The 25,225-nt window shown below is 53.6% G+C and overlaps 9 protein-coding genes across 9 annotated transcripts; 6 read left to right on the top strand and 3 right to left on the bottom strand.

The window, feature by feature from the left end:
• Positions 1–870: 870 nt before the first annotated feature.
• On the top strand, positions 871–2,148 carry CGGC5_v006097 (uncharacterized protein; the record flags this gene model as incomplete). The annotated part of the gene is made up of 4 exons (XM_066151649.1): positions 871–984; positions 1,047–1,763; positions 1,809–1,938; positions 2,087–2,148. 4 exons carry the CDS (start codon positions 871–873, stop codon positions 2,146–2,148), a joined length of 1,023 nt encoding a protein of 340 aa, XP_066009182.1.
• A 2,297-nt stretch (positions 2,149–4,445) lies between these two features.
• Positions 4,446–5,953, bottom strand: CGGC5_v006096 (Regulator of cytoskeleton and endocytosis; the record flags this gene model as incomplete). The annotated part of the gene is made up of 3 exons (XM_032034964.1): positions 4,446–4,471; positions 4,539–5,790; positions 5,918–5,953. 3 exons carry the CDS (start codon positions 5,951–5,953, stop codon positions 4,446–4,448), a joined length of 1,314 nt encoding a protein of 437 aa, XP_031892708.1.
• Positions 5,954–7,158: 1,205 nt separating this feature from the next.
• CGGC5_v006095 (Cysteine desulfurase) lies at positions 7,159–8,885 on the top strand (the record flags this gene model as incomplete). The annotated part of the gene is made up of 2 exons (XM_032034953.1): positions 7,159–8,259; positions 8,463–8,885. 2 exons carry the CDS (start codon positions 7,159–7,161, stop codon positions 8,883–8,885), a joined length of 1,524 nt encoding a protein of 507 aa, XP_031892709.1.
• Positions 8,886–10,103: 1,218 nt separating this feature from the next.
• Positions 10,104–10,703, top strand: CGGC5_v006094 (uncharacterized protein; the record flags this gene model as incomplete). The annotated part of the gene is made up of 2 exons (XM_032034942.1): positions 10,104–10,400; positions 10,461–10,703. The coding sequence occupies 2 exons, from the start codon at positions 10,104–10,106 to the stop codon at positions 10,701–10,703; spliced, it is 540 nt and encodes a 179-aa protein (XP_031892713.1).
• A 1,818-nt stretch (positions 10,704–12,521) lies between these two features.
• CGGC5_v006093 (uncharacterized protein) lies at positions 12,522–13,292 on the top strand (the record flags this gene model as incomplete). Its single annotated transcript, XM_032034931.1, has 1 exon — positions 12,522–13,292. The coding sequence occupies one exon, from the start codon at positions 12,522–12,524 to the stop codon at positions 13,290–13,292; it is 771 nt and encodes a 256-aa protein (XP_031892714.1).
• Positions 13,293–13,832: 540 nt separating this feature from the next.
• Positions 13,833–14,528, bottom strand: CGGC5_v006092 (uncharacterized protein; the record flags this gene model as incomplete). The annotated part of the gene is made up of 3 exons (XM_032034920.1): positions 13,833–13,885; positions 13,943–13,988; positions 14,040–14,528. The coding sequence occupies 3 exons, from the start codon at positions 14,526–14,528 to the stop codon at positions 13,833–13,835; spliced, it is 588 nt and encodes a 195-aa protein (XP_031892711.1).
• Positions 14,529–15,575: 1,047 nt separating this feature from the next.
• SPT16 (FACT complex subunit SPT16) lies at positions 15,576–18,961 on the top strand (the record flags this gene model as incomplete). Its single annotated transcript, XM_032034909.1, has 5 exons — positions 15,576–15,752; positions 15,876–15,960; positions 16,023–16,144; positions 16,201–17,806; positions 17,859–18,961. 5 exons carry the CDS (start codon positions 15,576–15,578, stop codon positions 18,959–18,961), a joined length of 3,093 nt encoding a protein of 1,030 aa, XP_031892712.1.
• Positions 18,962–19,877: 916 nt separating this feature from the next.
• mug89 (Meiotically up-regulated gene 89 protein) lies at positions 19,878–21,506 on the bottom strand (the record flags this gene model as incomplete). Its single annotated transcript, XM_032034897.1, has 7 exons — positions 19,878–19,986; positions 20,039–20,201; positions 20,250–20,591; positions 20,646–21,048; positions 21,108–21,204; positions 21,265–21,301; positions 21,407–21,506. 7 exons carry the CDS (start codon positions 21,504–21,506, stop codon positions 19,878–19,880), a joined length of 1,251 nt encoding a protein of 416 aa, XP_031892703.1.
• Positions 21,507–23,473: 1,967 nt separating this feature from the next.
• Positions 23,474–25,203, top strand: CGGC5_v006089 (uncharacterized protein; the record flags this gene model as incomplete). Its single annotated transcript, XM_066151648.1, has 3 exons — positions 23,474–23,577; positions 24,590–24,609; positions 25,103–25,203. 3 exons carry the CDS (start codon positions 23,474–23,476, stop codon positions 25,201–25,203), a joined length of 225 nt encoding a protein of 74 aa, XP_066009124.1.
• Between the last annotated feature and the right edge of the window lie 22 nt (positions 25,204–25,225).

Below are 25,225 nucleotides of genomic sequence, written 5' to 3'. Positions count from 1 at the left end.
TGAAATCCTGTGAAGAGGAGGTGAGGGACGATCTGCCCGGGATGAGTGAGACAGGGTATTTATTAGTGTTCCAATGTGTTAGCGACATTTTCAATACAAATGATTGGCCCAGTTGCTGCAAGGGGGATCCCAGATGAAAAGGCTGGGGGTAGTACCAGGCAATAGCGCACTTTGTACACACTATGTACCAACTCCGATGAACGGCTTTTCTGCAAGCAGATCAAGGGGCGCAGGAACCCTTTCATGGATCCATTAATCAGGCTGAGAGCCTCAAATCCCTCAGTCAAGTGCTGCCCGCTAATTTCTCCCAAACATTCTCGAGTTCGGCACGTTGTACTTGTTCTGGACAAGTGTTCGGTTTTCAGCCGCTGATCCTGCGCTCCCTTCAGATTAAGCAAGTGCTTCCAGAGATTGCGGCTCTGCTCCGGCAAGCCCTTTCAACTTCGATGACCTGACATCAGCTAATGGAGCTGTCAATGACGGTCAGTTCCAGCCACCCTGGAAAGAGACTATCACGCTATTCCCAACAAAGCGGCAGGCTATGAAGTTGGGCGACATGAGGCTCTGCTCTGCTCTGCTCAGTGCCGACCCTAGGGCGGTACTCTGTATAAAGCACCTCTGTGCTGTTTCCTCATTGAAGGAGCATGGAGTTCCGACTGCCGTACCCCATCATGCACCACGTCGCCTGATACGCTGTTCTCCTTCGCGCGTGGCACCCCATACTCTTGACCTGATACAAGTTTGTTATTATTTGCCTTATGTCGTCGTGCGAACCACCCAACAACATCTTTCACTTTTCTCGGATGGTCTTGGAACGGGTTTACGGCAGCCATCAAATTTGCGAGGATGCAACGGCTGCCTATCGAGATAATGACCTACATCACCAATCCTCTAGGTTTACATGACATATTCAACCTCGCTCTTACCTGCCGACAATTCAGTTACTTGGTCACTAATGACGATATCTGTAAGACCGCACTCGAGGTAGCGCAGAAAAGTTCCGTATCTGAAGACTTTTGCAGTCCCTTGCTGACTTGGTGGCTTAGACTCATGCTTCGTATTCAGCTGAGCTCCGGGTTGCCCGGTCATCTAAACAATATGCCCGCGTTTTTCGCCGACTGGTCAAAAGCCGAGATGCTATCGTCACAGCCACACCTTACTCAGTAGCCGTCGTGGCCTGCGCCAATGATTTCATCTACTGCAACGGCATGCTCTGCTATACTCTCGGCCCCGAGCGACTCCGTGTTCTCGATCTCCATAATTCTGGATCTGTGGAGTTTGTAATCGATACTGTCGCATTGCTTCGATCCGTTCCAGATGAGAACCTCGGAAACAATAGCTACAAGTTTCGCCCCATACATTATGCCGAGGGTATAGTGTCATGCCTCTATACTCCGCCCAAAATCGAAGGTCGCAGCCGTCTTCTCGTGCTGAACTTGCACGAGCGGAAGTTGCTCACATGCCATCGTCTCGAATCGCACCAAAAGCTATTCGTGCGCAACACCCAGAATTACTTATATTATGGAACTCATTCCTTTGTCGGGGACGATGGCTTCAAGCGATGGGTACTGAAGCATTTTAGCATCAGGGATCAACAGTGGGGCTCTGGTCACTTGGACCTGGAGGACATCGTTGGCTCAGACATTGGAGCTACGGTGTGCTTTGAGATCATAGATGATCACTTTTACGGCCTGTCGAGTCTGTCAAGTTTTGACGTATATGAAACGGACTGGACCTCATATTACCATGGGTTCCGCTTTCCGGTTGGTAGCTCACGCCCGCGAGACATGCAGCTGACATCAAAGAAGAAAATGTGGCGCCGTCAGCATCAAGAGGGACCAATCGACGACAGATGGAGCACTCTGAGTCTCGAGAAGGATCCAGTCGGGGGTGGACTCATGGCTGTCGAATGCCGACGGGAATATCTTGTCGGCGACTGTTCGAGCACCCGAACGAGTTACCGGACAGAACTTACCTTTTGCGGCAGCGACGACTTTGACAGTGATCAATCTGATTACGAGGATGACGGGGACGAGATGGAGCATCCATCTGGTTCTACGTCTGCAGCCGCTAAGACCACACCAAGTCGAGACCCATCGACAGTTCACCGAGGCGATGATGGGTCAACCATCCCAGCAGCCACTTTAACACACTGCTTTATACGTTCTTATCACCAATCTTGCGAAACGTTTATGGATCTCATCAACGATCCTGCTGCCAGCGAGACCATGGTACAAAGACCACAAATACGTTCAATATCCCGCTCTATTCCGGCCGGCCGTCAGCAGAGCTCTGATAGGGCCAGTGAGGTCTTCTGTTGGCCACAAAGCTTGGATACAGAGACGCGGGGTTCATCTCTCGAAGCTCTGGACAATATTCTCAACCCGAGGGGTAAACATTTCCACGGTCCAATTTCGGGGGCGATGGACGATCGGTCCATTGTCTACGCTGTCGGCCAGCCCAGTCACCACAGCACACGGCCTCTTGTCTTCATCTCTTTTGACCCCTCTATCAAGCTTCGTGGGCTCACTTGCTGGCCTGGCGGTCCTGTTGGACCGCCCCTAGATCTGCAGAAGCCACGATCTTGTGAGGCCAGCTCAATGGGATGCTATCCAACCCCGCAGTCGATGCCAGCCTCAGCACCGACATCTCGAAATGCATCTTTTAGCGAGGGATGCATGTCAGACAAGAAAGAGACCGCGTGGGGTAGCATAACCCCGGCCATGTACTCGGACAGCCTGCGAAATATCGGAACACCTACTGGCTTCAATTTTGCATATTGCGGCGATCATTGACATCCTTACCGGCGCTGCTGATCAGACAGCCGATACTTGCATCTCGACTGACCGGTCTAGACACTTCAACGTTGTTTTCACGTGGTTGAATCTCACCATATCGACATCGAAACGGCTACCAAGGCGGTGATCATTGACCGCTGCGAGGTACTTTATCTACGTCCTACAGACACAGGGCACAGACGAAGGTGCCATCGATGGACATGGGTTGGGCTTGGACTTAGGCTTGGGCTTCTGCAGAATCTCCTCAACTGCTGCAGGTAGCCCAGCTCAGCGTGACCTGGGCACGTCGCTTTGCACTTTAGTTTCGCGACAGGGGGCTCAGTTGCCTTGTTTTTCAAGCTGTGCGGCTCGTCCCCGCCTGGGAGCCCATGGTTCGCACGATAGCTGCTGTTCGCCTCACCTTAGTCTGTGAGCTACTGTCCTACCCCGGCCAGAGGAAGGGGCTGGTTACATTAAGCGAGCAACCGAGTGAAGGGGCCCAGCATGGCAGCATAGGTACCTATTATATCAAGCTTTGCCTTATTATTCCTTGACATCCCCAGTTGCAATAAGCCGCGTGGTGTATACATGTAATCAAGCTGATCATCAGCATCGGGCTAATACGCATAGGCTGCCTTAGCAGCAAAGGGGCCATGCTTTGAGTCCCTCTCAATTGGATAGATGGAAGCCAAGCTTGCCTGCCTATCAAACCAGGGCGGCCCTGTCTCTGGATCGTTCCAGAGAGATGCACTTCATGGCCACGAGCGCCAGCCTGCCTTGATACGGAGGGGCTTGCAGTAGAGACATGCCTCCCCGTAGCCTGCTTGCCGTGGAACATCGTTTGATGTTGAGCGAAGGCAGGTGATTTATCACACACAAGATGTGACCAAAAGAAGCCGGGGCTGCAGAGACATGCATGTTACATGTCGAGAAGTCGTCGCAAGTCGGACAAGGGGACTGGCGGGGGGTTCGATTTTGAACTTGAGGCTGCATGCATTTACAGACAAATGTTTGCCATTGATAAGACGATCTGCAGATGGGAGCATTGGAACTTGGAAACACTGCAGAGTCTGGGATTGAAGCTTGTTCTTCTGTCGTGCAACTGTATCCCCCACCTCATAGTCTCCCACACCGGGCACTGGCAAGACAGTCCGGTAGCCACGAAGACAGCTCACAACACCAATCAGCCAATTTGTCCCTGGAATAGAAACATTTAGTCATGATTTTTGGGAAACAAAAAGCGAGATCGGTGATCAATTAACGAAGTGTAAAAAAAGTAGGTGTGATCAGAAGCCCATGCCCACCCTTGCAGCAATGTCCTTTTGCCTGCCTGTTGCTGTGCCTCCTTACACCCAACAGCCTCATGCAGATGAGGCTCTTGTCCTTGTGTCACACGCCCTTCGCAAGACTCCACCCGGAACTTTGCCCGAGGGAAAGCTTTGCTTGACTCCCCTACTTCACATTTCTCCTCCCCTGTTGTCCTGCTCTGTGTTTTCCGGCTCGAAATGACAAGCAGTCCCTTCTGCGTACGCCAAAGACCCCAAATGCAAGTTGTTTCGTGCTCCCTTTAATGTCCTCGCAGTCGTTCATTAGGCGCCTTTTCTGGCGCATGTATTCGGGCGAAAAATCAAAGAATCTCGTTCATTGTGAGTGATGGCGAAAGTCTGATTAACTGTTCAACTTCACATAGTTGCCTGCAAATCCAGCTATTAGCCAACGGTTGCGCCACCATTAAGATTTGTGTAAGTAGAAGAAACCTACCAGGGAACTGGCCGCTCTTGCCATTTAGTTTTCCAGTCCACCATTCGTTCTCATTCTTCGTGCGGCTGACAATCTCGATGATGTCGCCAGCTCGGAAGCTCAGGTCACCTTCTGCTTGTGCGGCATAGTCGTAGAGGGCGGTGACAGTCTCGGCGGTAGGAGCACCGCTGAGTCGGCTAGGCTTAGGCTTGGGTGGTGGAGGCTTCGCCTTCGACTTTGCGGCGGCGATGGCGGCGAGTCCAGGGCTAACAGTTCCTCCATTGGTCGCAGGAGGCGAGTAGGGAGGAGGTGGGTTGGCTTCGCTGGCTTCTGCCTGCTTGCTGTATCCGCCATACTTGGATGTTGTTGTTGTAGACGCAGCAGATGACGAGGGCCCGGCGGTAAGGAGCGCTTGAGGCTTGCCGCCTTCGAGCGTAGGACGGGTACCGTACTTTACCGGAGGACGCTTCTGGCCGGTTGTCTTGAACTTTACGATGGACAGCTTCTCGGCTTGCTCTTGGATGTCGCCGCGCTTCTTGTGGAATGCTTCTAATACGTCGAGGGTAAGGTCGAAGTAACCAATGTCGCAGTGCTGCATCTTCTCGTGCAGTGTATAGAAAATGTTGAGTTGCATGTAATAGAAGGACTGGAAGAGAGGACGGATGAACTCTTGCTCAAGCTCAAAGAGGCGAGGCAGTTCTTCCTTGAGGAGGTCGTTGAAGTAGTTGAACTCTTGGGTGGCCTGCTCAACGTCGTTCTCGGCCTTCCACAGCGCCTTCTCGTCCTTGGCGGTCCGATCTTTCTTGTCCTGCAGCTTTTTCAGGGTCTGGCGGTGGCGGTCGTAATCGAGCTTCTTGTGTTCGCGCTTCAATGCCGTCTTACGAATAACCTTGACAACATCGAGCAGTTCGTTCGCGGGACGGATTACTCTGCTCTCAATCATCTCGAGCTCGGGCGCAAGGGTCTCCTGTAGGTCTTTGACAATGGCCTCGTACTCCTCGCAGGCGCGGATGCCGTCGGGGTTACCCTGGACCTCGATACTCATGGGATCGGACATGCGACCGGATATGGGCTTGTAGAGCTCGCTCATAGCCTTGCTGAACTCGATCTGATGGCTGAGCATGCCGTTGATGGCCTCGAAGTATTTCTTGGATTCATCGTGTAATCGCTTGGTTTCGGTTTCGAGCTCCTGGAAGCGGCGCTCGGAGTCGATGTAGACGGCATCCTTTGTGTGTTCGCCAATATTGAAGCGGGCCTTGAATTGTTGCGGCGCCTATCGCGAAAGACCCAGCAAGGTCAACAGTCAGCGTGGATAGAGTAGAGGAGACGGGTGGCTCGTCGCGTAACGTAGCGGAAGAGACGGAAAGACCCCTCATTTGGTGGAAACGAAACACACGTACCCGAATGACGCTTTTCTGGAAGCCCCGGAAGCTCATGGCGGGGTGGAATTGTGGTGGTGATGTATGGGATTAGGAAGGAGGAAAGTTGTGCCAATGAGGAGCAACAGCGGAGGAATCGTGGGATAAGGTTATGACGAGGATGTTCGCTGTCTGAGGGTATTCCACGTCCAACCTTATGAGGAGTGGGCTTTCGCAACCTGATTGTCGCTGGTGACGACGTAGGCGTGGCTGTGTCAGTCAGCTACCGCGCTTGGCTGTGGCGCATAGGGTGCCCTGATGCCGATTGCCAGGAGCTAAGACGCTGACTGGAGCGCTGGAGCGCTGGGGGGGACAGCTTTGGCGGGTGCCTTGACTGGAGCAGGTACCTTAGGACAGGTTTCGGGCGCAAGACGGTCGTGGTGAAGTTTGGTGGTGATGACGCTAGGAAAACGCTTGTAGATCCCAAGGTAGGAGGGAGGGAGCGAAGCAGAAGAAAGAAAGAGAATTTGAGAATTAAGGTACACCTATCCGAAGCATACAAAGCAGGAAATTGTGCAATGCGAAGTGAAAAAGCCAAGTGGGATACACCGGGACTCGAGTAAGTGGTTGACGCAGCCCAGTACTTTACTGCTATTACCGTGGGCGCCTTACCGGACGGGATGGATGGGCTGGGTACCTTACCGCCGCATCATCACTGGGTACTTGAGGTAAGGAAGTGCTCTCTCGCGGTCGGGTTGGTCGCAGCGAAAGCGGTGGACGGGGAAAGAAAAGCGACCCCGAGAACCCGTTTCCACGTCCAAAGAGACCCCAGGACCCCGGTCCCCAGCACCAGCACAGTTTGTTCGGCTCAGCTCGTCCTGGGAGGCCTGTCACTGCACATTAGGTTTAGGTAATCGTGCTCATCTCGTAGGGCAGTGTGCGGGTACTTCGCCGGCCGTCTTGCCGTCCGGAGTTGTGCAAAAAAACCCCTCCATCATCTCAGCTTACCTACGAGAAGGGGGCCCTTCGGCCGACACCGACCACTACAGCCGGTAGCGCACTGCGTAGTAATTGAAACCACGAATGGGGGCGAGAAGAAAGGCTGTGCGTCATGATTTGGTGGGGCCCGGCCAATCACGGCACCGATTTTGACCTTATCACCGAGCCGAAATTCACCACCTCCTCCGCTTCTCGATCCGCTACTTGACTTTTTTTCTTCTCCCTCCTCTTCCTCGAAGGTCGCTACTCTGTTCTTCCCTACGCCATCTCCATCCAAACACATCATGGCTAGTATCACAACAAACGCCTTGAGGCAGGCAGGTCGCCTCTGCAGGCACTCAACATTTTCCGCGACTCCTTCGCGAGGCCTTTCCTCATTATCAAGGGTGGCGACAGCCCCGGCTCAGAGATTATCTCATCAGCGCAGATATGTTTCGGAAACGAAGCGTGGTAATGCGCAGGTTAACGTCGAAACCGCCATCAAACTCGACAAGAAGGACTTCATCGATGTCGTCCCTCAGTCACCAGATGCCTCAAACGTCATGGTAAGCCCCATGGCGGAGGTCCTGAAGCAGGTCACCACCATGGAGGAGGGCCAGCGGCCCATCTACCTCGACATGCAGGCGACAACCCCCGTCGACCCCCGCGTCCTCGACGCAATGCTCCCCTACTACACCGGCATCTACGGAAACCCCCACTCGAGGACACATGCGTACGGCTGGGAGAGTGAGGAGGCTGTCGAGACTGCTCGGTCGCACATTGCCAAGCTCATCGGCGCTGACTCGAAGGAGATCATTTTCACCAGCGGCGCAACCGAGAGCAACAACATGAGCATCAAGGGTGTCGCTAGGTTCTTTGGCAGGTCTGGAAAGAAGAAGCATATCGTTACGACCCAGACCGAGCACAAGTGCGTCCTCGACAGCTGCAGGCATCTCCAGGACGAAGGTTTCGAGGTCACATATCTGCCTGTCAAGAGCTCCGGCTTGATTGACATGGAAGAGCTCAAGGCAGCCATCCGCCCCGACACTGCCGTTGTCAGTATCATGGCGGTCAACAACGAGATTGGTGTTATCCAACCTCTCGAGCAGATTGGAAAACTCTGCCGGGAAAGGAAGACATTTTTCCACACCGACGCAGCGCAAGCCGTCGGCAAAATCCCGCTTGATGTCAATGCCATGAACATTGACTTGATGTCCATCTCATCTCACAAGATATATGGTCCCAAGGGTATTGGAGCTTGTTATGTTCGACGTCGCCCCAGAGTGAGGCTCGACCCTATCATTAGCGGTGGCGGCCAGGAGAGAGGCCTGCGAAGCGGCACTCTCGCCCCGCCTTTGATTGCCGGTTTCGGCGAGGCGTGCCGCATCGCATACGAGGAGATGGAGGTATGTGGGAAATTTCCTCTCTCAATTCCCCTACGTTTCTCCAACAGCTTGGATGATGATTCGCTTTACATGCATGGCTTTCTGAATGTCCCGTGACAAGGACGTCCGTGTTGATTAATAGCAACCTGTCTGACCCCTCACCCATTTACCACCATTTTGTCTGTCGAAGATTTGGGAGTAGCATTGGCTGACAATTTCAACAGTACGATTCGAAGCGCATCAAGTACCTCTCCGACCGACTTCTCAACGGCCTCTTGGCTTTGGAGCATACGTCTCAGAATGGTGACCCTGAGCACTTCTACCCTGGATGTGTCAATGTCTCCTTTGCGTATGTTGAGGGCGAGTCTCTGCTCATGGCCCTGAAGGACATCGCTCTTTCCTCCGGCAGTGCTTGCACGTCTGCCTCCCTCGAGCCCAGTTACGTTCTTCGTGCATTGGGCAACAGCGACGAGAGTGCCCACAGCAGTATCAGGTTCGGTATTGGTCGCTTTACGACCGAGCAAGAGATCGACTACGTGCTGAAGGCCGTGAAGGAGAGGGTGGACTTCCTTCGTGAGCTCAGCCCTTTGTGGGAGCTGGTTCAGGAGGGTGTTGACCTCAACACTATTCAATGGAGTCAGCACTGAGGAATGACTTATGCTTCAACGAACATTACGCAACTAATCCTATCATCCTCCACAGTCTGGGTTAAACAGACCTGCAGAAAAATGGCGCAGGCGCATTGCCCACGCCGCATCCCTCCTACCTGGGTTGCCTGTATTAAAACACATATTTGAGATACCTACCTTAACAGCCGGCCTTTTGTTCTTGTGCTCAGGGATAATGGAGTTGGAATCGGGGCGAACGAGGAAAGTCAGAGTTTGGCTGGCGTCTACGGGCCGGTTGATTTCAACATGAGGATACTTGGGCCGTTGATGATCTGGCGTGTACACTACCATACCTACTTTACGGCACGAATGGCAAATGAGAATGCTCTCCGAGCGACGGCCAGATGTATTTTGCAGTCGAACCTAGCGTGCAGTGCCTGGCGAATGACATGGATTGTGTGTTTGAAGAATGCACACAGCTGTGAGCTAACCAACCTGGTAAGATGCATGCCGCTGGTTCCGTCCAGATCTCTGTTCAAATTCAAGAATGCCACGAGCTCGCCGTAATCCGGGACAGTCCAAGCATGGGCCGCAGGGCTCAATGCTCAGGAGTCAGGCACGCGGTCGCGCCATGCGATTACCCGATTGTCTGATTGCCTAGGATCTCGTTGCCAAGGCGGGAGCAGGAGTGCATCATCGAGCTTTCCTTCAAATGGACGCAAGTCTTGCAAGGGAAAGTCCAGGCTGGTCCTTATTACGTCTACGGTGGGCTCACATGGTCTCAGTGTGCCGGAAGACAAGTACGAAAAGGGGTCGGGACGGGGGCAAAATGGCTTTGGTACGCGTGCGTTAGTGTGTGGTGGTGAGGTGCGACTGAAGGTTGAGGTCGCGAAATGACATCATGGGGAGGCGCGAAAGATGCAGCAGCGCCCCTCCTTACGTTCCCCCTCCACACTGGCCCCTTCCTACACACCTGCTTCTGGTAGGACCTTCTCCAATATGACATCACTTTTCGATCAGTTTGGCCAGGCAAACGCCATCGCGACTTCCAAAATCACGATGTTCACATGCTGCCTGCCCCAGAGCTGAAGAAGCTATGACCTTTCCTTGTAGATAAATACCATTTCTCTCCCCAGACTCTCATGGATTCTTGATCTCCAACCCAACACATCAACACATCTTGACAAGATCTAACCACACTCAACCTCCAAACAAACCACTTCTACCAATCCCTTCCATCCATCCAAACAACCCAACATGTCTGCCAACAACGACAACACCTCTACCCTCAAGTCCTACGTCGACTCTGCCACCGGCGCCGCCCAGAACCTGATTGGCTCCCTCACTGGCAGCACCGCCGACCAGAACAAGGGCGAGGCTAAGCAGAACAAGGCTGAGGTTGAGCACGATGCTTCTCACGCCACTGCGAAGGTTCCCGGCTTCACTGCTACTGCCTCTGGCGTGACCAAGGACGATCCTGACCGTGCCAGCGGTTCCTGGAACCAGACTGTCGGCTCCGCTAAGGAGACTGTCGGTGGCATCGTCGGCTCTGAGGTACGATGATATCCGATCATTATTTACTGCTCCATTTGACACCTCACTAACACACAGCAGAACCTTAAGCAGCAGGGTCGCCAGCAGAACCTCGAAGGACAGCAACAAGAGGCCAAGGGCCAGCTGAACGACTACACCTCCGGCATTGGGAACCGCGTCCAGGGTACCGTTGGCGGTGCTGTTGCCGGCTTGACTGGTGACAAGGCTGGCCAGCAACACTACCAGGACATGCACGACTCTGGCAAGACTCAGCAGCGCGGTGCTGAGCACGACATTCAGAAGCAGGCGGAAGCCAAGCAGTGAGGGAGATGATTTGGCGTCGCGATTATTATAAGTGACGGTTTGCGAGTTCGGGATGCGATGGAATTGATACCCCCCAAAACACGAGAGAATGAATAACTTAGTTAGCCCTGCAAGTAGTTGATGAAATAAATCGTCTACTTCAAGCTAAAATGCATTTGCTCGTGATATATTATATCTTCATTCCGCAGGATTGAAAGACTTTCCTGCCAGACACCAATCTGTTGTCGTCCGCATTAGGAAAGTGGGTTACAATGACCCTCAGCAATATCCCTGCAAGGGACACTGGATGTCACTAGCCCCCGCATGCTCTGCCCTGCAGGGCATTTTTGGAGGTTTACGTTGAAAAAATCAGTCTGTAGATAAAGTAATCCATTATTGACGACTCTCGACCGTGTGTTGAAACTGCCTCCGAACCGATCATAATCCCGGGAGAAGTCGACGGGATTCTGATTAGTTAATAGCAAGGTTTGGCCAATGTTCTGCAGCTAGCGGTGATCCAGGCAAGCTAACAGTCCCAGTGACCTCGGGTTGCAGCGCAAGTGTGGAATGGCCCAGAATATGCACCTAAGCCCGCGCCTCTGACATCGCAGTGCAGCTGGAGTCTTCGGATGGCAGACGTTGGTGCATACACGCTGTAAGGTACCTGGAACCGAAGACAGGGCAGGGCATGGACTGACTGGGCAGAACACAACCAGGCGAATGGGCTGTCCTGACAGCGCGGCCCAGATGATTCACTTTTGCTGAGAATTCTCTCTCTTCATGGCGTTTATGACCAACAGATCGCCTGTTCACCCCGCCATCGACGCGCCGTTTGACCGCCTACATCTGCCAAATAATCTCCCCCTCTTCTACAACCCCTCATCCCTGGCAACGTCTTCCACCGCCAAACCAAATGCTGCGTTCCAGACACAAGTTCCTGCGTTCTTTCAACCTCCGCCCCGCCACTCAAAGCATTTCGACACTTCGCATGCATCTTGGTGGATGCTTACGGTTCGTTGCCCACAGAACGAAACGACAGACAGCGCAAAAAAATGCCCGCCACCACGGGCTACTGCTGGACACACGCATCCAACCCTTATCCCCTCGTCCCAGCAGGAGGGTCGGCCCCATCGGATCGGTCTCGAGCCACGTTCGGCCCACCGTGAAGCCATGCTGGATACAGAAGTCGGCCACCGTCTGTCCAGTGACAGCTGACGCTCCCTCCTGCAAGCGCAGGGGAGCGCGCCAACCGTGAGAGAGCCTACGAACGGCACCCGTCTTGGAGCGACCTCGGCGTCAGTCATTGGCTCATGCCGCCCAGTGGCTGCATGTCGCGAGAAGAGATGCAAGGGAGCCCGCACCGAAGAGGGGCAATGAGCAGCACGAAAGAGGAGGCATCATCAAACCATGCAGCATCTGGGCCTACCTGAGAGTAGGTATGTCACGCTTCCAATACCTTGCGCAAGTGCAAAGTCGTATTAGTAGTCACCGAGGATCCGTTTACAGACCCTAGCACTTGCGCACACAGCACACTTCGGAGACGGGACGTCTTCATCCACCACCCTACCACCGGCGAGCCCTTGAAGCCCTTGAAGCCCTCCCTCCCCCGATTCCGTTTACACACTTGCATCGTCATCAAATGTTGCCTCCTCACGTCCATCACTTTCCGTGTCTTTCCCCTCCTTCCTCCAATCCATAACATCTCGCCCCGTTGGCTCTGTTGAAACCACCATAGACTGCAGTCATCAACATACTCACACCATTCTTCTGGCTGTCGCATATTCCGTCGCATCATGCTGTTGTAGTATCACCTGTTGCAATTTACACACACGCTCCAACATGGCCGAGTCAGAGGCGCGCCAGTGGACGATCGTCCTTGTCCTTACCGCTCTCCTGCTTTCCTTCATCGTCCTATCCCAGATCATGACCACATACATAACCGCCTACCGTGACGCACCCAGCGAAATCAGCTCTTTTATTGATGCTGTCGAATTTTCAGTCGAGGAGAACGAGAGCTACGATCGCGATATCGCAAAGGTACAGCGCCTTGACGACAAGCTGCGCCTCGGCCGACTGCTCCGTGAGATACAGAGAGGAGGCGACGATTTACGCGAGCAGATCAATTCCATGCTTCTCTCCGACAACACAACCACTTTGCGCACACCTGCCCGCCTTCTGTGGGCAAACAAACGCCGCGATCTCGAAGAGCGCGTGCGCAGGCTCGATCTCGTGAGGATGCGGTTTCTCGTTGTGTACATGGGCGTTGTGGCAGAGAGGGCCAGCGCGACGGCCGAAAGACATGCGGCAACGCCGGTGACGCCGCCGCCGACAGATCCGGAGAAGTCGCCGCTGCCCTTCACACCCCCGATGATGCATCCCATGAAGGCGAGCCTGACGCGCGCCCTGACCGAGGAGATTCGCCAGAAGCCGCCGCTGAGGAGGCTGACTACCCAGGCTCTCGGCCATCACGCAGATACGCAGCCGGGCCACAAGATGGGATGGGCAGGCGTTGTCCAAGAGTTGCAAAAGAGCCCCAAGCTACACAAGCGGCGCACCTCCATTGAGCGATCGATCGAGCAAGAGCTGGCCAACTCCAGGCTGAGTCTCTGATCGGCCGGGGAGGGTTTGTCATCGACCTCGGATCATCGATGCAGACATGGGCTATCATGAAGATACGATTATCGACTTACGACTACAGGATACTATCACGACCTATGACGACGCATATGCATTCACAGCAAGCAGAACCTTGCATGGCCTTAGTACTACGCTAAGAGCAGCATCTTTTGCGGCATCAGCATGAAGCGTAGCGGCATGTTTTGCGCGGCGCCTATTTGGCTTTCGCGTTTTGTTCAAGACTCACATAAAATTTGAATGACAATCATGTGGCGGTACCGGCGCTAAGGTTTTATGAATAGGATCAAGCAGTGAGAAGACGTTGTGGTTTTTTGGTCATGTTGCCATGGAGAGTTTTACTTCACTTCACTTAGATGAGATACCCCTTTCCACAGCACTACCAGCCCCCTGTTTTCACCCGTGGACCACGGTTCACTGCAATCAGCTTAGCATTCTCTTCAGGTCAATCCATCAAAGAACTTTCTTGACCTTAGACGTACCTCATTTTCAACCAGACCGGTGAAAGTCGATGAATTAGTGACTAGGCAGCTCGACATCATCGGGGCCTGTGCTGTTCCTCTCGCCAACTGTCCCCTGCGTTAGCCAGACTCAGAGTAATCAGTAAAGGATAAAAGAGCACTCACCATCGAGAGCCACCAAGAAGCGGCTCACGCAGTTGTAGCACGCAACCTGTGATTCTCATCAGCATCCGTCCAGGCCTCTGTCCCGAAGCAAACTCACCGTCGTAGTAATCTCGACAACCTCCCTCTCATTGAACAGGCCCTTGAGCACCGCAAAGGTCTCGTCCTTGACCCTCACGTTTCTCGTCATCTCATCGGCGTAGACCAACACGGCCCACTGCTGCTCACTCAGGACCTCGGGCCTCGCGCTCAGCTCCAAGGGCGCCTCTGTCTTGATGGCGTCCATGCCGGCAGTAGGAATGCCGGCCTTGACGGCGAGGGGCGCGTGGTGGCCCCATTCGTACCAGGCCTTGTTGACGACGGCGACGCGGGAGATGGCGAGCTCGCGCACGTCGGCGCCGATGGTGGTCTGGGTGCGGACGGCGCCGAGGAAGGAGTTCCAGCCGTCGGCGACAGGAGGGGCGTGCAGGAGGGTGAGGTCGAGGGCTTGGAGGGGCCGGGGGGCGCGGCGGGCTTCGATGCGGGATACGATGGCCGCGTCCTCGGGGGTGGTGGTAGGGGGAGGGTTGGGAACGTAAGGGAGACGCATTTTGAGGGGTGCTTGGGTTTTGAATGGGGCTTTGGCTGTGAGACTACCGGTTATCCGCGGACGTGATATGTTTGTGATTCGCCAGAATCCTGTCGATTGCATGAAACTGTCTCTCTATTGAAAGGACGGATGAAGCTGCACAAAAAGACTTGAGAGTTGAAGTTCATGAGCTTAAATGTTCGGAGGCGGGGTTGTAGTCTGGGTGTAAGTCCCGTCTCCACATCCCGAAAATCGGGCGGGCCGACGAGCTTTCTTCCCCTCACACTCCGGTTGAATGCTGTCCCGGGCGGTGTTCAAGAGTTTGTGGAGAGCACGCGATTGAACATTTCGTCGGACGGGCATGTTTGCGAAGGCCAAATGTCATCACCATGCCGAAGTGTTGTGTTGTTCGTCGAACACTGGGAATGTTGCCGCCTATGGATACACTGTACGCTCTCCCACTGGCGATTCGATCGGCAAGGACCCCAAAATGTTACGATTGGCTGGGATTGGTTTAAAACGGTATGGTATTCTACCTAAGCGGAAGTAACTAACTAGCGGTGCGAGAGGCAAATCGTCTTATTGTAGTTATCTGCCTAAATCTTGGTGCTCGGGAGGTCAATGAGAAAGAGCCCGCTGTCCTGTTTAGTCCTGTGGACATCATTTGATGCAAAGGGTGGTTTTTAATTTCGTAACTGCAACTGTCTAAGCAACAATAGCTACTTAGTAAGCGTTGCTGGAGCTGCCGGCCCGTGGTCAACCTGCTGCACCTGCTTCTTAACCAGGTACCTTACCCTAGCTCTTTAGCACGTTTGGGGCGAGCTATCCCCGAGCAAGCAGCACCGCCCATCGAACTCTACCTACCTTACCCCAGCAATTCATGGCACCTGGAGCCTGCTGCGACACGGTCACGTCACGTGTGGGCATCTGCTAGCGACCCACTTTAGTTCTTGGACCTGGCTCCCATTTACGCGTGGATTTTTACTCGCGTCGACCCGGCAGCGAACCTCTCCGATTCCAACCCCCTTCTCTCTGCTTCAACATCCGTCACTCGATCAGGCAGCGACGATGGGGGACATCAAAATCGACAGCAAGGCATTCCACGATCGCCTCTCGCGCTTCACCGGCGCTTGGAAGAATGACCTGCGCACCAAGGATGGCGTCTTCAATGGCGCCTCGTCCATCATTGTCATGATGGGCAAGGTGGAGGAAGTCCCCGAGCTGCACAAGAACAACGCCATGCATGTGAGTTGCCTGCCTCCCTTCCTGCCATCAAAAGCGGCAACCGCGATCGCGATGCAATTCCCAGAGTTGCGCTCACATTGCGAAAATGAGACAGTTGGCTGACTTTTTTTTCGTTCGCGACAGTTCTGGTTGCTTGGCTACGAATTCCCCACGACGATGATGCTGTTGACGGTCGACTCGATCTACATCCTGACTACGGCCAAGAAAGGTGAGGATGCGCTTCATCGAACTTATGCGCTTGCGACGAGCTACGACTAACCTCTTGTTTAGCGAAGCACCTTGACCAGCTGAAGGGCGGCCGGTTTCCCCTCGAAGTCCTTGTACGAGGCAAGGACGCAGCCGAGAACGAGAAATTGTTCGTCAAGCTGGCAGACGCCATCAAGTCGGCAGGCGTGAGTCATTCTTCATATGCGTGTTGCATTGGTTTCCGCTGACAATCTCCCCACAGAACAAGGTTGGCACCATTGCCAGAGATACCTCCAAAGGGCCTTTCGTCGAGGAGTGGAAAAAGGTCTTCGCCGACCAATGCAAGGATGTCGAGGAAGTTGACATCTCCCAAGCCCTCTCTCAGCACGCCTTTTCGATCAAGGACGAGACCGAACTGCGAGCCATGCGAACCGCGTCCAAGGCATGCGTTGCCTTGATGACCCCCTTTTTCCTTGAGGAAATGTCGGACATTCTCGATAAGGAAAAGAAGGTCAAGCACAGCGCGCTGGCTGATAAGGTTGATAAGAAGCTGGACGATACCAAATTTTGGAAGACCGTCGAGCTGCCCAACAAGAGCAAGCTTCCCACAGATCTGGATCCTGCTCAGCTGGACTGGGTTCTGGGCCCTCTGGTCCAGAGCGGTGGCAAGTACGATCTCAAGATGAACTCGGAGAGCAACGACGACGTCCTGCACCCGGGAACCATCGTCGCAGCTATGGGCTTGCGCTACAAGTCGTACTGTTCTGCTATTGCTCGCACATACCTTGTGGATCCGAACAAGTCGCAGGAGAGCAACTACAAACTCCTCTACAACATTCACAACATGATTCTGAAGGAGGTCCGCGACGGCGTTGTCATCAAGGACGTCTACAGCAAGGCCATGAGCATGATCAAGGCCAAGAAGCCAGACCTGGAGAAGCACTTCCTGAAGAACGTTGGTTGGGGCGTCGGCTTGGAGAATCGCGACCCTACTCTGATCCTTAATGCCAAGAACTCCCGAGCCCTGAAGGACGGTATGACGCTCGTCATCACAACCGGATTCAGCGACATCGAGAACCCTCAACCGCAGGACAAGAACAGCAAGATCTATTCGCTTGTTATCACCGACACGATCCGTGTTACGTCCAGCGATGCCGTTGTCTTCACCGGCGAGACCCCGATCGACGCCGACTCGAATTCCTTTTTCTTCAAGGATGAGGAAGAGGCTCAACCGACGCCGAAGAAGGAAAAGAAGGACTCCCGTGTTGGTGCTGTTGCTACTAAAAACATCACTTCTACAAGGTTGAGATCCGAGAGATCCACCCAGGTCGACGAGGATGCCGAGAAGAAGCGTCGCGAGCATCAGAAGGAGTTAGCTTCCAAGAAGCAGAAGGAGGGTCTTGCTCGGTTCTCAGAGTCAACCAGCGACAAGAACGGTACGGAAGTCAAGAAGTTCAAGCGCTTCGATTCGTACAAACGTGACAACCAATTCCCTCCCAAGGTCCGCGAACTGCAGATTGTGGTTGATGCGAGAAATGACACCGTCGTTCTGCCTGTCATGGGCAGACCTGTGCCTTTCCACATTAACACGATCAAGAACGCCAGCAAGAGCGACGAAGGCGAATGGTCATTTTTGCGTGTCAACTTCTTGTCTCCAGGCCAGGGAGTCGGACGCAAGGACGACCAGCCTTTCGAGGACGCCTCTGCGCACTTCGTTAGAAGCTTGACGTTTAGGTCAACGGATGGCGACCGCTACCAAGAAATCGCGACTCAAATCTCCAACATGAAGCGAGACGTGAACAAGAAGGAGCAGGAGAAGAAGGAACTAGAGGACGTTGTCGAGCAGGACAAGCTCGTCGAAATAAGAAGTAAGTTGAAGTCGATACTGCCTTACAAGAGCATGCTAACGTGTTGCGCAAGACCGTCGCCCGGCCGTGCTTGATAACGTCTTCATTCGCCCGGCGATGGAGGGCAAGAGAGTTCCTGGCAAGGTAGAGATACACCAGAATGGTATCCGCTACCAATCGCCATTGAGCACACAACAGCGAGTCGACATTCTCTTCTCCAACGTCCGCCACCTCTTCTTCCAGCCATGCCAACATGAGTTGATCGTCATTATCCACATTCACTTGAAGGATCCTATCATGGTCGCCAACAAGAAGAAGACAAAGGATGTCCAGTTTTACCGCGAGGCAACGGATATTCAATTCGACGAGACGGGCAACCGCAAGAGGAAGTACAGATACGGTGATGAGGATGAATTCGAACAAGAACAAGAAGAGCGCCGCCGCCGCGCTGAACTTGATCGTCTGTTCCAAGGCTTCGCCCAAAAGATCGCCGAGGCTGGCAAGAACGAAGGTATCGAGGTTGATGTGCCCATCAGAGAACTTGGTTTCCACGGTGTGCCATTCCGAAGCAATGTCTTCATCCAACCCACGACCGAGTGCTTGATCCAAGTCGTCGAGCCGCCATTCATGGTCGTCACTCTGGATGATATTGAAGTCGCCCACTTGGAACGTGTCCAATTCGGCCTCAAGAACTTTGATCTTGTATTTGTCTTCAAGGACTTCACCCGCGCGCCATACCATGTCAACACAATTCCAGTCGAGTTCCTGGACCACGTTAAGGAATTCTTGGATTCGTCAGACATTGCTTACTCGGAGGGTCCTCTCAACCTGAACTGGCCGACCATCATGAAGACGGTCACAGCCGACACTCACCAGTTCTTCATTGATGGCGGATGGTCTTTCCTGCAGGCTGAGTCTGACGACGAGGGCGGCGAAGAAGAAGAGGAGGAGAGCAACTTCGAAATCGACGACGATGAGCTCGATGAGGCGTCCGAGTCTAGTGAAGAGGACTCCGATTTCGGCTCTAACGTGTCGGATGAGGATGACGAGGGCGACATGAGCGATGAAGACGAAGGCGAGGACTGGGATGAGCTTGAGGCCAAGGCCAAGAAGCGCGATCGCGAGAGCAACCTCGACGACGACGAGAGTCGCGGCCGCAAGAAGAGGAAGCACTAAGCGTAGTATCTTGATCATGCGGCGTGATATCACCGATGGCAGACCGCAGATACAGACGATAGTGGTCTTTCCATCTCAGCAGTGTTTTTATTATCCATCAGTGTATCAAAATTGTGTCGGCGTATTGGGTCGCGAAGAGAGGGCTTTTGGTGAGGACGGGTCCGCCGCCTGAGAGCTTCAGGGCGTCGGGGCAGATAGCTTTCTTATTAATCTAGGATTCGTGAAACATCTTTCCGTTCTACTGTTTGCCCCCCGGGGCTGAGATGATTGATGTGAAAATAGTGGCCTGGACCTGTTCATGGGCGGGCCATGTGAACCTGCCAGCCGCATTTTTCTCAACTGTCATACAACAAGCTCTCTCACTCGATCAAACTGACGCCCAAAGCAATGGTTTAAATATGATCGAATTGCTAATCTAAGCTCAATTCCTTCCAAACTCCAAAATCCCTATGGTAGGCTAAAGACGGTCGGTTTTAGGGTTGTCTACCTCGCCTTCAGTGCAGAACAAAGCAGGGCCCCCTTCCGAATAACCCAGCCCGAAACGCAGGCATAAACCCAAATGAGGCATTAAGAACAGCAAGCCATGGACCGCGAAAACGTCGAAAAAAAACAATGCCAAGCCTCTCTTGGGCAAATGAAGGCATCTGAAGGAGGGCTTTGTCCGGTGTGTCAGAAGAAATGCCCAGGCCCCCTTTTACTCATACAATTTCATGTCAATCCATACAAATGCAGCATGCCAGCTCTGCAGTCTCGTGAATCAATGTGATCGTCGACCCTCTAGATACGACAGTGGAGAAACCATGCGTTGCCGTCCAACTGACGATGCGGTAACACTCGGCGCCACTGATGCCGGCTCAGAGGGCGAGGTGGCATTGGAAACGGAACGAAGAGGGCGCTGCGACTCATCGGCAGCCTTCTAGGCTTCGCCGGGACGCATTTCACGGCCGGTAGCCGTCGCACCGGTAGGACCAGCCTTGGACCCCGGAGCGTTGTTCCAGGAGAGGTAGGTGTGGTCACCCAGTTTTCTGGGTGTGTCAGTTAGGGGGCTTCTTGTTATTGTACAAGGAGAGAACCTACCGCGGCCTGATTAGATGGGTGACAGTGAAGACCGCACCAAGAAGAATGCAGATACCACCGACCACAATGTATGCGATGCCAAGGAAGGGGTTGCGGCCGCCCATAATAGTGCGCGTCGAAATCACGATAGACTTGGTGCCCTTGTATTCCAAAGTAGGGAAGTCTACACCGTGTTAGATCCGCATGACGATAGTGTATGCTAAGTACTTACTGTCAGTAATATTGACTTCGTAGGTGCCCTCCTTCATCACATCATTGTCGTTCCTCTGGTACAGCTTGCTGAACGATGGGAGACCGGCGGTTCTCATCCAGACCTGGAAGGCTTGCCATTCCGCCAGGTTTGGTGGTGGGTTCTGCTCCGTATATTCGGGGTACTGGACTCTCCAGTTCGGAGGTGGGATGACCTCGTTGTATTTGTAGTTCGTTTTCCCGTACAATGAGGCGTCGGAGTCCCAGGCGATACCGGAGTTGTTTTTCATCTCGTACAGGGTGTCGTCTTGCAACCAGCGAGGGGAACTGAACGTATCGTTGAACATGGAATTCGCGATCAAGCCTTTGGAACAATCAGAAAACGCCTCTGCAATGAAATTTGAAACCCGGAACTTACCACAAGGATAGATTGGCATATTCGTGCCGTTAACCTCTTCCGTCCTAAGGGGGTCACAGTTGGAGCTCGAGACCTTATCCACGGAAAGGGCATCTCCCTTGAGCTGCTTATCCGAGAACGAAGCAACGTATCGTCTGTGGTTCTGGTAGAAGTTCGTGAGGTGGTAGTAGAAGAGGACCGGGGGGTTGATGTCCTCGGGGATGTTGAATTGAATCCTGCACTGTGTCGTCTCGTATGTGATGCCACCCGTCGTCGTGATATTGACCTTTTCCGAGGCCCAAAGGGCATTCTTGGTCTGGTCGCTACTCTTAAATGCGGTGGAAATATACTTCGAGTCCATGACGCTCAGTGTCTCCGTCGCCTCCTTCGCGCAGTCGGTATATTCCAGCTTGATCTCTTGCACCTATGCATTGTTTCCTGATCAGTAGTTGCTCGCCTTGGGAAGGCGCAAGCGGCACCTACCTTCGCGCTAGCATACAAGAGGAGTCCGCCGATGGGTGCGAAGATGATTCCAATGGTGAAGAAGAGAGGGAGAACCGTCTTGGGCGTCAGGATCGGCCTTGGATCGTCAGCTGTCATCGCCACATGTCTGTCGTCGCGAATCTGTCAGAAGACTTACTGCCATGCCTTCAAACGCTGCTGGCGAAACGCCGTATCTGTTGAAATGTCCGCATCAGCTCAAAGTTCGTCGCGTTGGAGATTCCACCAGTTCCGCGTCGACCGAGGGTGGTTTTAGGAGGTGTTCCGGGGCTTCCACGTACTTGCGGGTCGGCGGCTCTTCTTCTTCTCCTCCTTCTTTCCTTTGTCATGCTGCGAATCGATAGAATCGGCGTGATTGACGCCTGGTGATGGTTCGGGCATCTTGGACAAGCACTCGCTGCGCGCGATTAATTCTGGCGTCGGATGGGGGATTGGCGGTAGGTTGATGTCTTGGGAGACGTCCCGGGATGCGCAGGAGCGACTCCCAGGAGTTGAAGTCAGCCCGTGTGGCTTGGCATTGATGCACGGTTTGGGTTTAGCGGCGTGGCTGAGCGATCCACTCCTCGTCAACACAGAGCAGGCAGTCAGCACCATACAGAGAGTATGGACGCTGTGAGCACAGGCAGGCTCTCTGGCTCAGAGCATATTTGTGCTATGGCGGCTATTGCGGATCGCTAGCATCGGAACAACCAGACGTATGGGTGGTTTTGCAACGTGTGGTCAGTATAAGACCTTCAAAGTTCCAAGCCTAGAAAATAGCTATTCAGCGCACATGCAGGATATGATTGACGATCTCTCAAAGACTATCTATCCTCCTGCAGAGTGATGACCCCTGTCAATGCTATTAATATTCTCCCAGACGCGTTTCCATACTTCTCCACCACCACGTCCAGATTCCACTCCGTGGTTAAATGATGAAATCTTAGGAAGATGAATTTGCAGTGAAAAAGGAGACCCATCAAATTGTGGTCCGAAAAGTCACCAAAAAACAAACATCAAAATGTTCCGAAACCGAGAATCGAACTCGGGGCTATGCCTAGCCTTGCAAGTTAATGAGAGGGCATCATGTTGGCCACTATACCATATCGGATTGACAAACTGAGCCCAAAATATTGTATATCAAGACCGGGCCGAGCGCAACACTACCGACCCGCCTCCCTGGAGAAGGCAATAGCACGACGCCAAAGACAAATAAGAAATGCAATCACGTACCAAAAACTTTGATGTAACACTTAACTGGATTTCCAAATTGCGGATGTTGAGATAAGCCCATGCACGCAACATGTTCAATGATGGAATCGCCGACATTACGATGGGCTTCGGCAATACCCGCAGTGGATTGTGACCACTCTGGAAGCTCTAGGTCAAGGTACAGCAAAGCTCACCAGACTCCAGAGAATGGCGTTGGTGTTTGACACGCCTCATTTCGTTTGCTGGATATTTCTTCAGCTTTCGTTCCTTTCTTGGGTGGGTAATATGACAGTAAGAGCCAAGGGGTGTAAAATGGACAAGATGATCTTTCTCGTCAGAGAACCGTCAAGGTCAGTGACGACAAGATGCATACGCAGCGCCTCCAGCCACTTGAATGAAAGCATGTCATGGCCTGTCAAGTACCGCGTAATAGGAGAGTGGGAGGCGTAATAAAGGGGCTACTGCTAAGGTATGGTCGAAAGAATACCAGACGCGGAGTCAACGATGGGGAATCGACATCTGAGAGGCCGCACATACGGCTTGAAACGGCAGGTCTGGAAGCAAAAAATGGGGACGTCAAAGGCAGCTTGAGCTTGAGCCAGGCTTGTGACTTTCATTCTGGTTACACAGGGCCCGGGCTGTCTGAAATGGAATGGCAGTGAAAGCAGCCCGGCGGCCATAAGGTACAGGCGAGACAGGTGCTGGTAAAGGGATCGGTCAGGTCTTGGGCACTGCCTAAGCCAGTGGCTGTAGCGAGCTTGATCAGCACCTAGAAACCAAGGTAGCCACTGACAGAAGAGCTCAACGAAGATGCGTGGACGAATGTACATACCTAGGTACCTTACCTCAGTAAAGACTGAGTGAGGGGCAGTTGCGGGCGGACGGGGAAGGCCCACTGAAAGCGCCCTGAAATTCCGCGGGAGGGCGTCCCCATGATGACATGGCCGAAACCAGGGACCCAGGGTGGACTGTGTGAGTGTGTGTGTGTGGCCCAGTGCGGCCAGTCAGAGAAGACGCTGGGAGCTGCACAGAATCGCAACCGAAGCGGCTTGGAAGGGTGGAAGCTGAAGCCCGGACACTTCGGGCTGCAGGGAAGGGAAGCGGCAGCGGACCACAAAATGATCTGTGCGCCTTCTAGAACTCTTCGACGGCCGTGAATGGCCGGCCGGGGCAGCAAGGCCCCTCAAAAGCTAGGACCCAACACCACCTGGGGCCCATCCATCACCTCGAGCCTGATGCTGTTGCTGATGCTGGCTGTTTTGTAATGTCCAGTTGCTGCATGCCCGCTGCATGCTGGTTCTCCTGCTCCTGCGGATTGGATGCCACAGCTAGGTACCTTAATGTGAAGACAGCGAAGGCGGGAAAGTGGAGGGGGGGAAGGGGACGAAGAAATGCGAGAAGGCGGAGGAGGGGAGGATAGGAGCGCCTTCCGCTCTTTCTCTCTTTTTTTTTTTGTGCCCTTCCCCATCCCTACCCTGTCTCCTGAAAGGTAGCCAGGTTCCCAAATATTACCTGTGCTCCGTGCTTTGGTGCTGAGATTGAGATTTGACTGGAAGCAGCCAACGTGGATGCGCCCTCCTCATTCTGTATTCGTAGTGTCTCCTGGCTCCTCCACTGTCTGTCTGCCTCCGTGCCTCTGCTGGCAGTGGTAACAAGCGTGGCCACCCCACCTCACCCCCGTCCCAGTGCAATCCCTAAACCGAACCCAAAAAGCTTCCCTTCCCTTGGCCTTCCGTTTCCTACACTCCCCCATTTCGTGCTCCCATCCGCCTGCTCGTCACCGTCGCCCTTTTCTTTCCTCTGCCAACTGCCCTCGATCCAGACAAGACACGCTTGTGAGGCATTCTTGTGGCCTCATCAATTCGTACCGTCTCGCACCCGGACAACAGCACCAGAACTGGAAACCCAGGAGAACAGAAAGCGGCGCCCACTTGCCACGCCCCTCCCCTCCCCCTCCTCGACTTCGGTACCTACCTACCTACCTACCTTGACATACCTTACCTACTAGCCGCATCCTGCTGTTGCGGACCCACGACGTGACCTCCTCCTGTCTTCTTCTTCTCTCTATTACTGCTCCCCTCCCCTCTCTCTTCAATCTTTAAACAGCCATCCATCCCTTTTGCCTGCCGGAAGCTCGTCTTGCTCGTCCTTGTCTATACTTCTCCATCCCCGGTCCGGTCGACGACGACAGCTGCACGCCTCAACATCTGTGGGTTATATCAACATTGCTGCTGTTGAGCTTGCGCCTCAATCCACCGTCTCCCGCTAGCTAGCTTCGTTGGCTACACCTTTGGTAAGTGGAAGCTCCCTTCGACCATCAGGCCGACTTTAGCCCAGATTCGATAGTTCCAGCATCATCTCCTCTCATGTTTTCCATGTGTCTTCTTCAACAGCCGCATACATCCCAAGATTGCTGTGCTCCCATGTCACCGCCCCCTGTTTTCCCTGCTCCCGACCTGCAGTTCGTCACTGTTGCTGCCGATCGAAAGGCATCGCATTTGGACTGTTGCCACTGCCCTGCGTCACCCCTGCACAGCCAATTGTCCCTACCGATTTGCGTCAGTGCATCTCGAACCTCATGACCTAGTTGGCCAGGGAGTTGGAATCTGCTCGGGTGCTGGAGCCTGAGACCCAGCAGACGAGGCACCGAACGCACCAATTCCGTCGTGCTCACAACCCCACCAATCTTGCAACATTCTTTGTCCATCTGCCTGATGACCTCAGAGAGCAGGGCAACCGTTTACCATTCCATCTGCTGGTGTCCAAAGTAGCTAACCATACATCAGAGCTTCCCATCAACACACTATCACCGATTCCCCCTCTCAATATCCACACCCGCTGCGCCGACTTGCCTACCTACTTGCGCCAGATTGCACCGAGACGTTAAAGGCACCGAAGCGAGACGAAGT

This window comes from Colletotrichum fructicola (genome assembly GCF_000319635.2).
Source record: "Colletotrichum fructicola Nara gc5 chromosome Unknown KSG_Nara_v1_contig03, whole genome shotgun sequence".
In the NCBI taxonomy this organism is placed as follows: Eukaryota; Fungi; Ascomycota; class Sordariomycetes; order Glomerellales; family Glomerellaceae; genus Colletotrichum; species Colletotrichum fructicola.
Note: the sequence above shows the minus strand (reverse complement) of the source record. Positions and strands in the feature narration are given on the sequence as shown.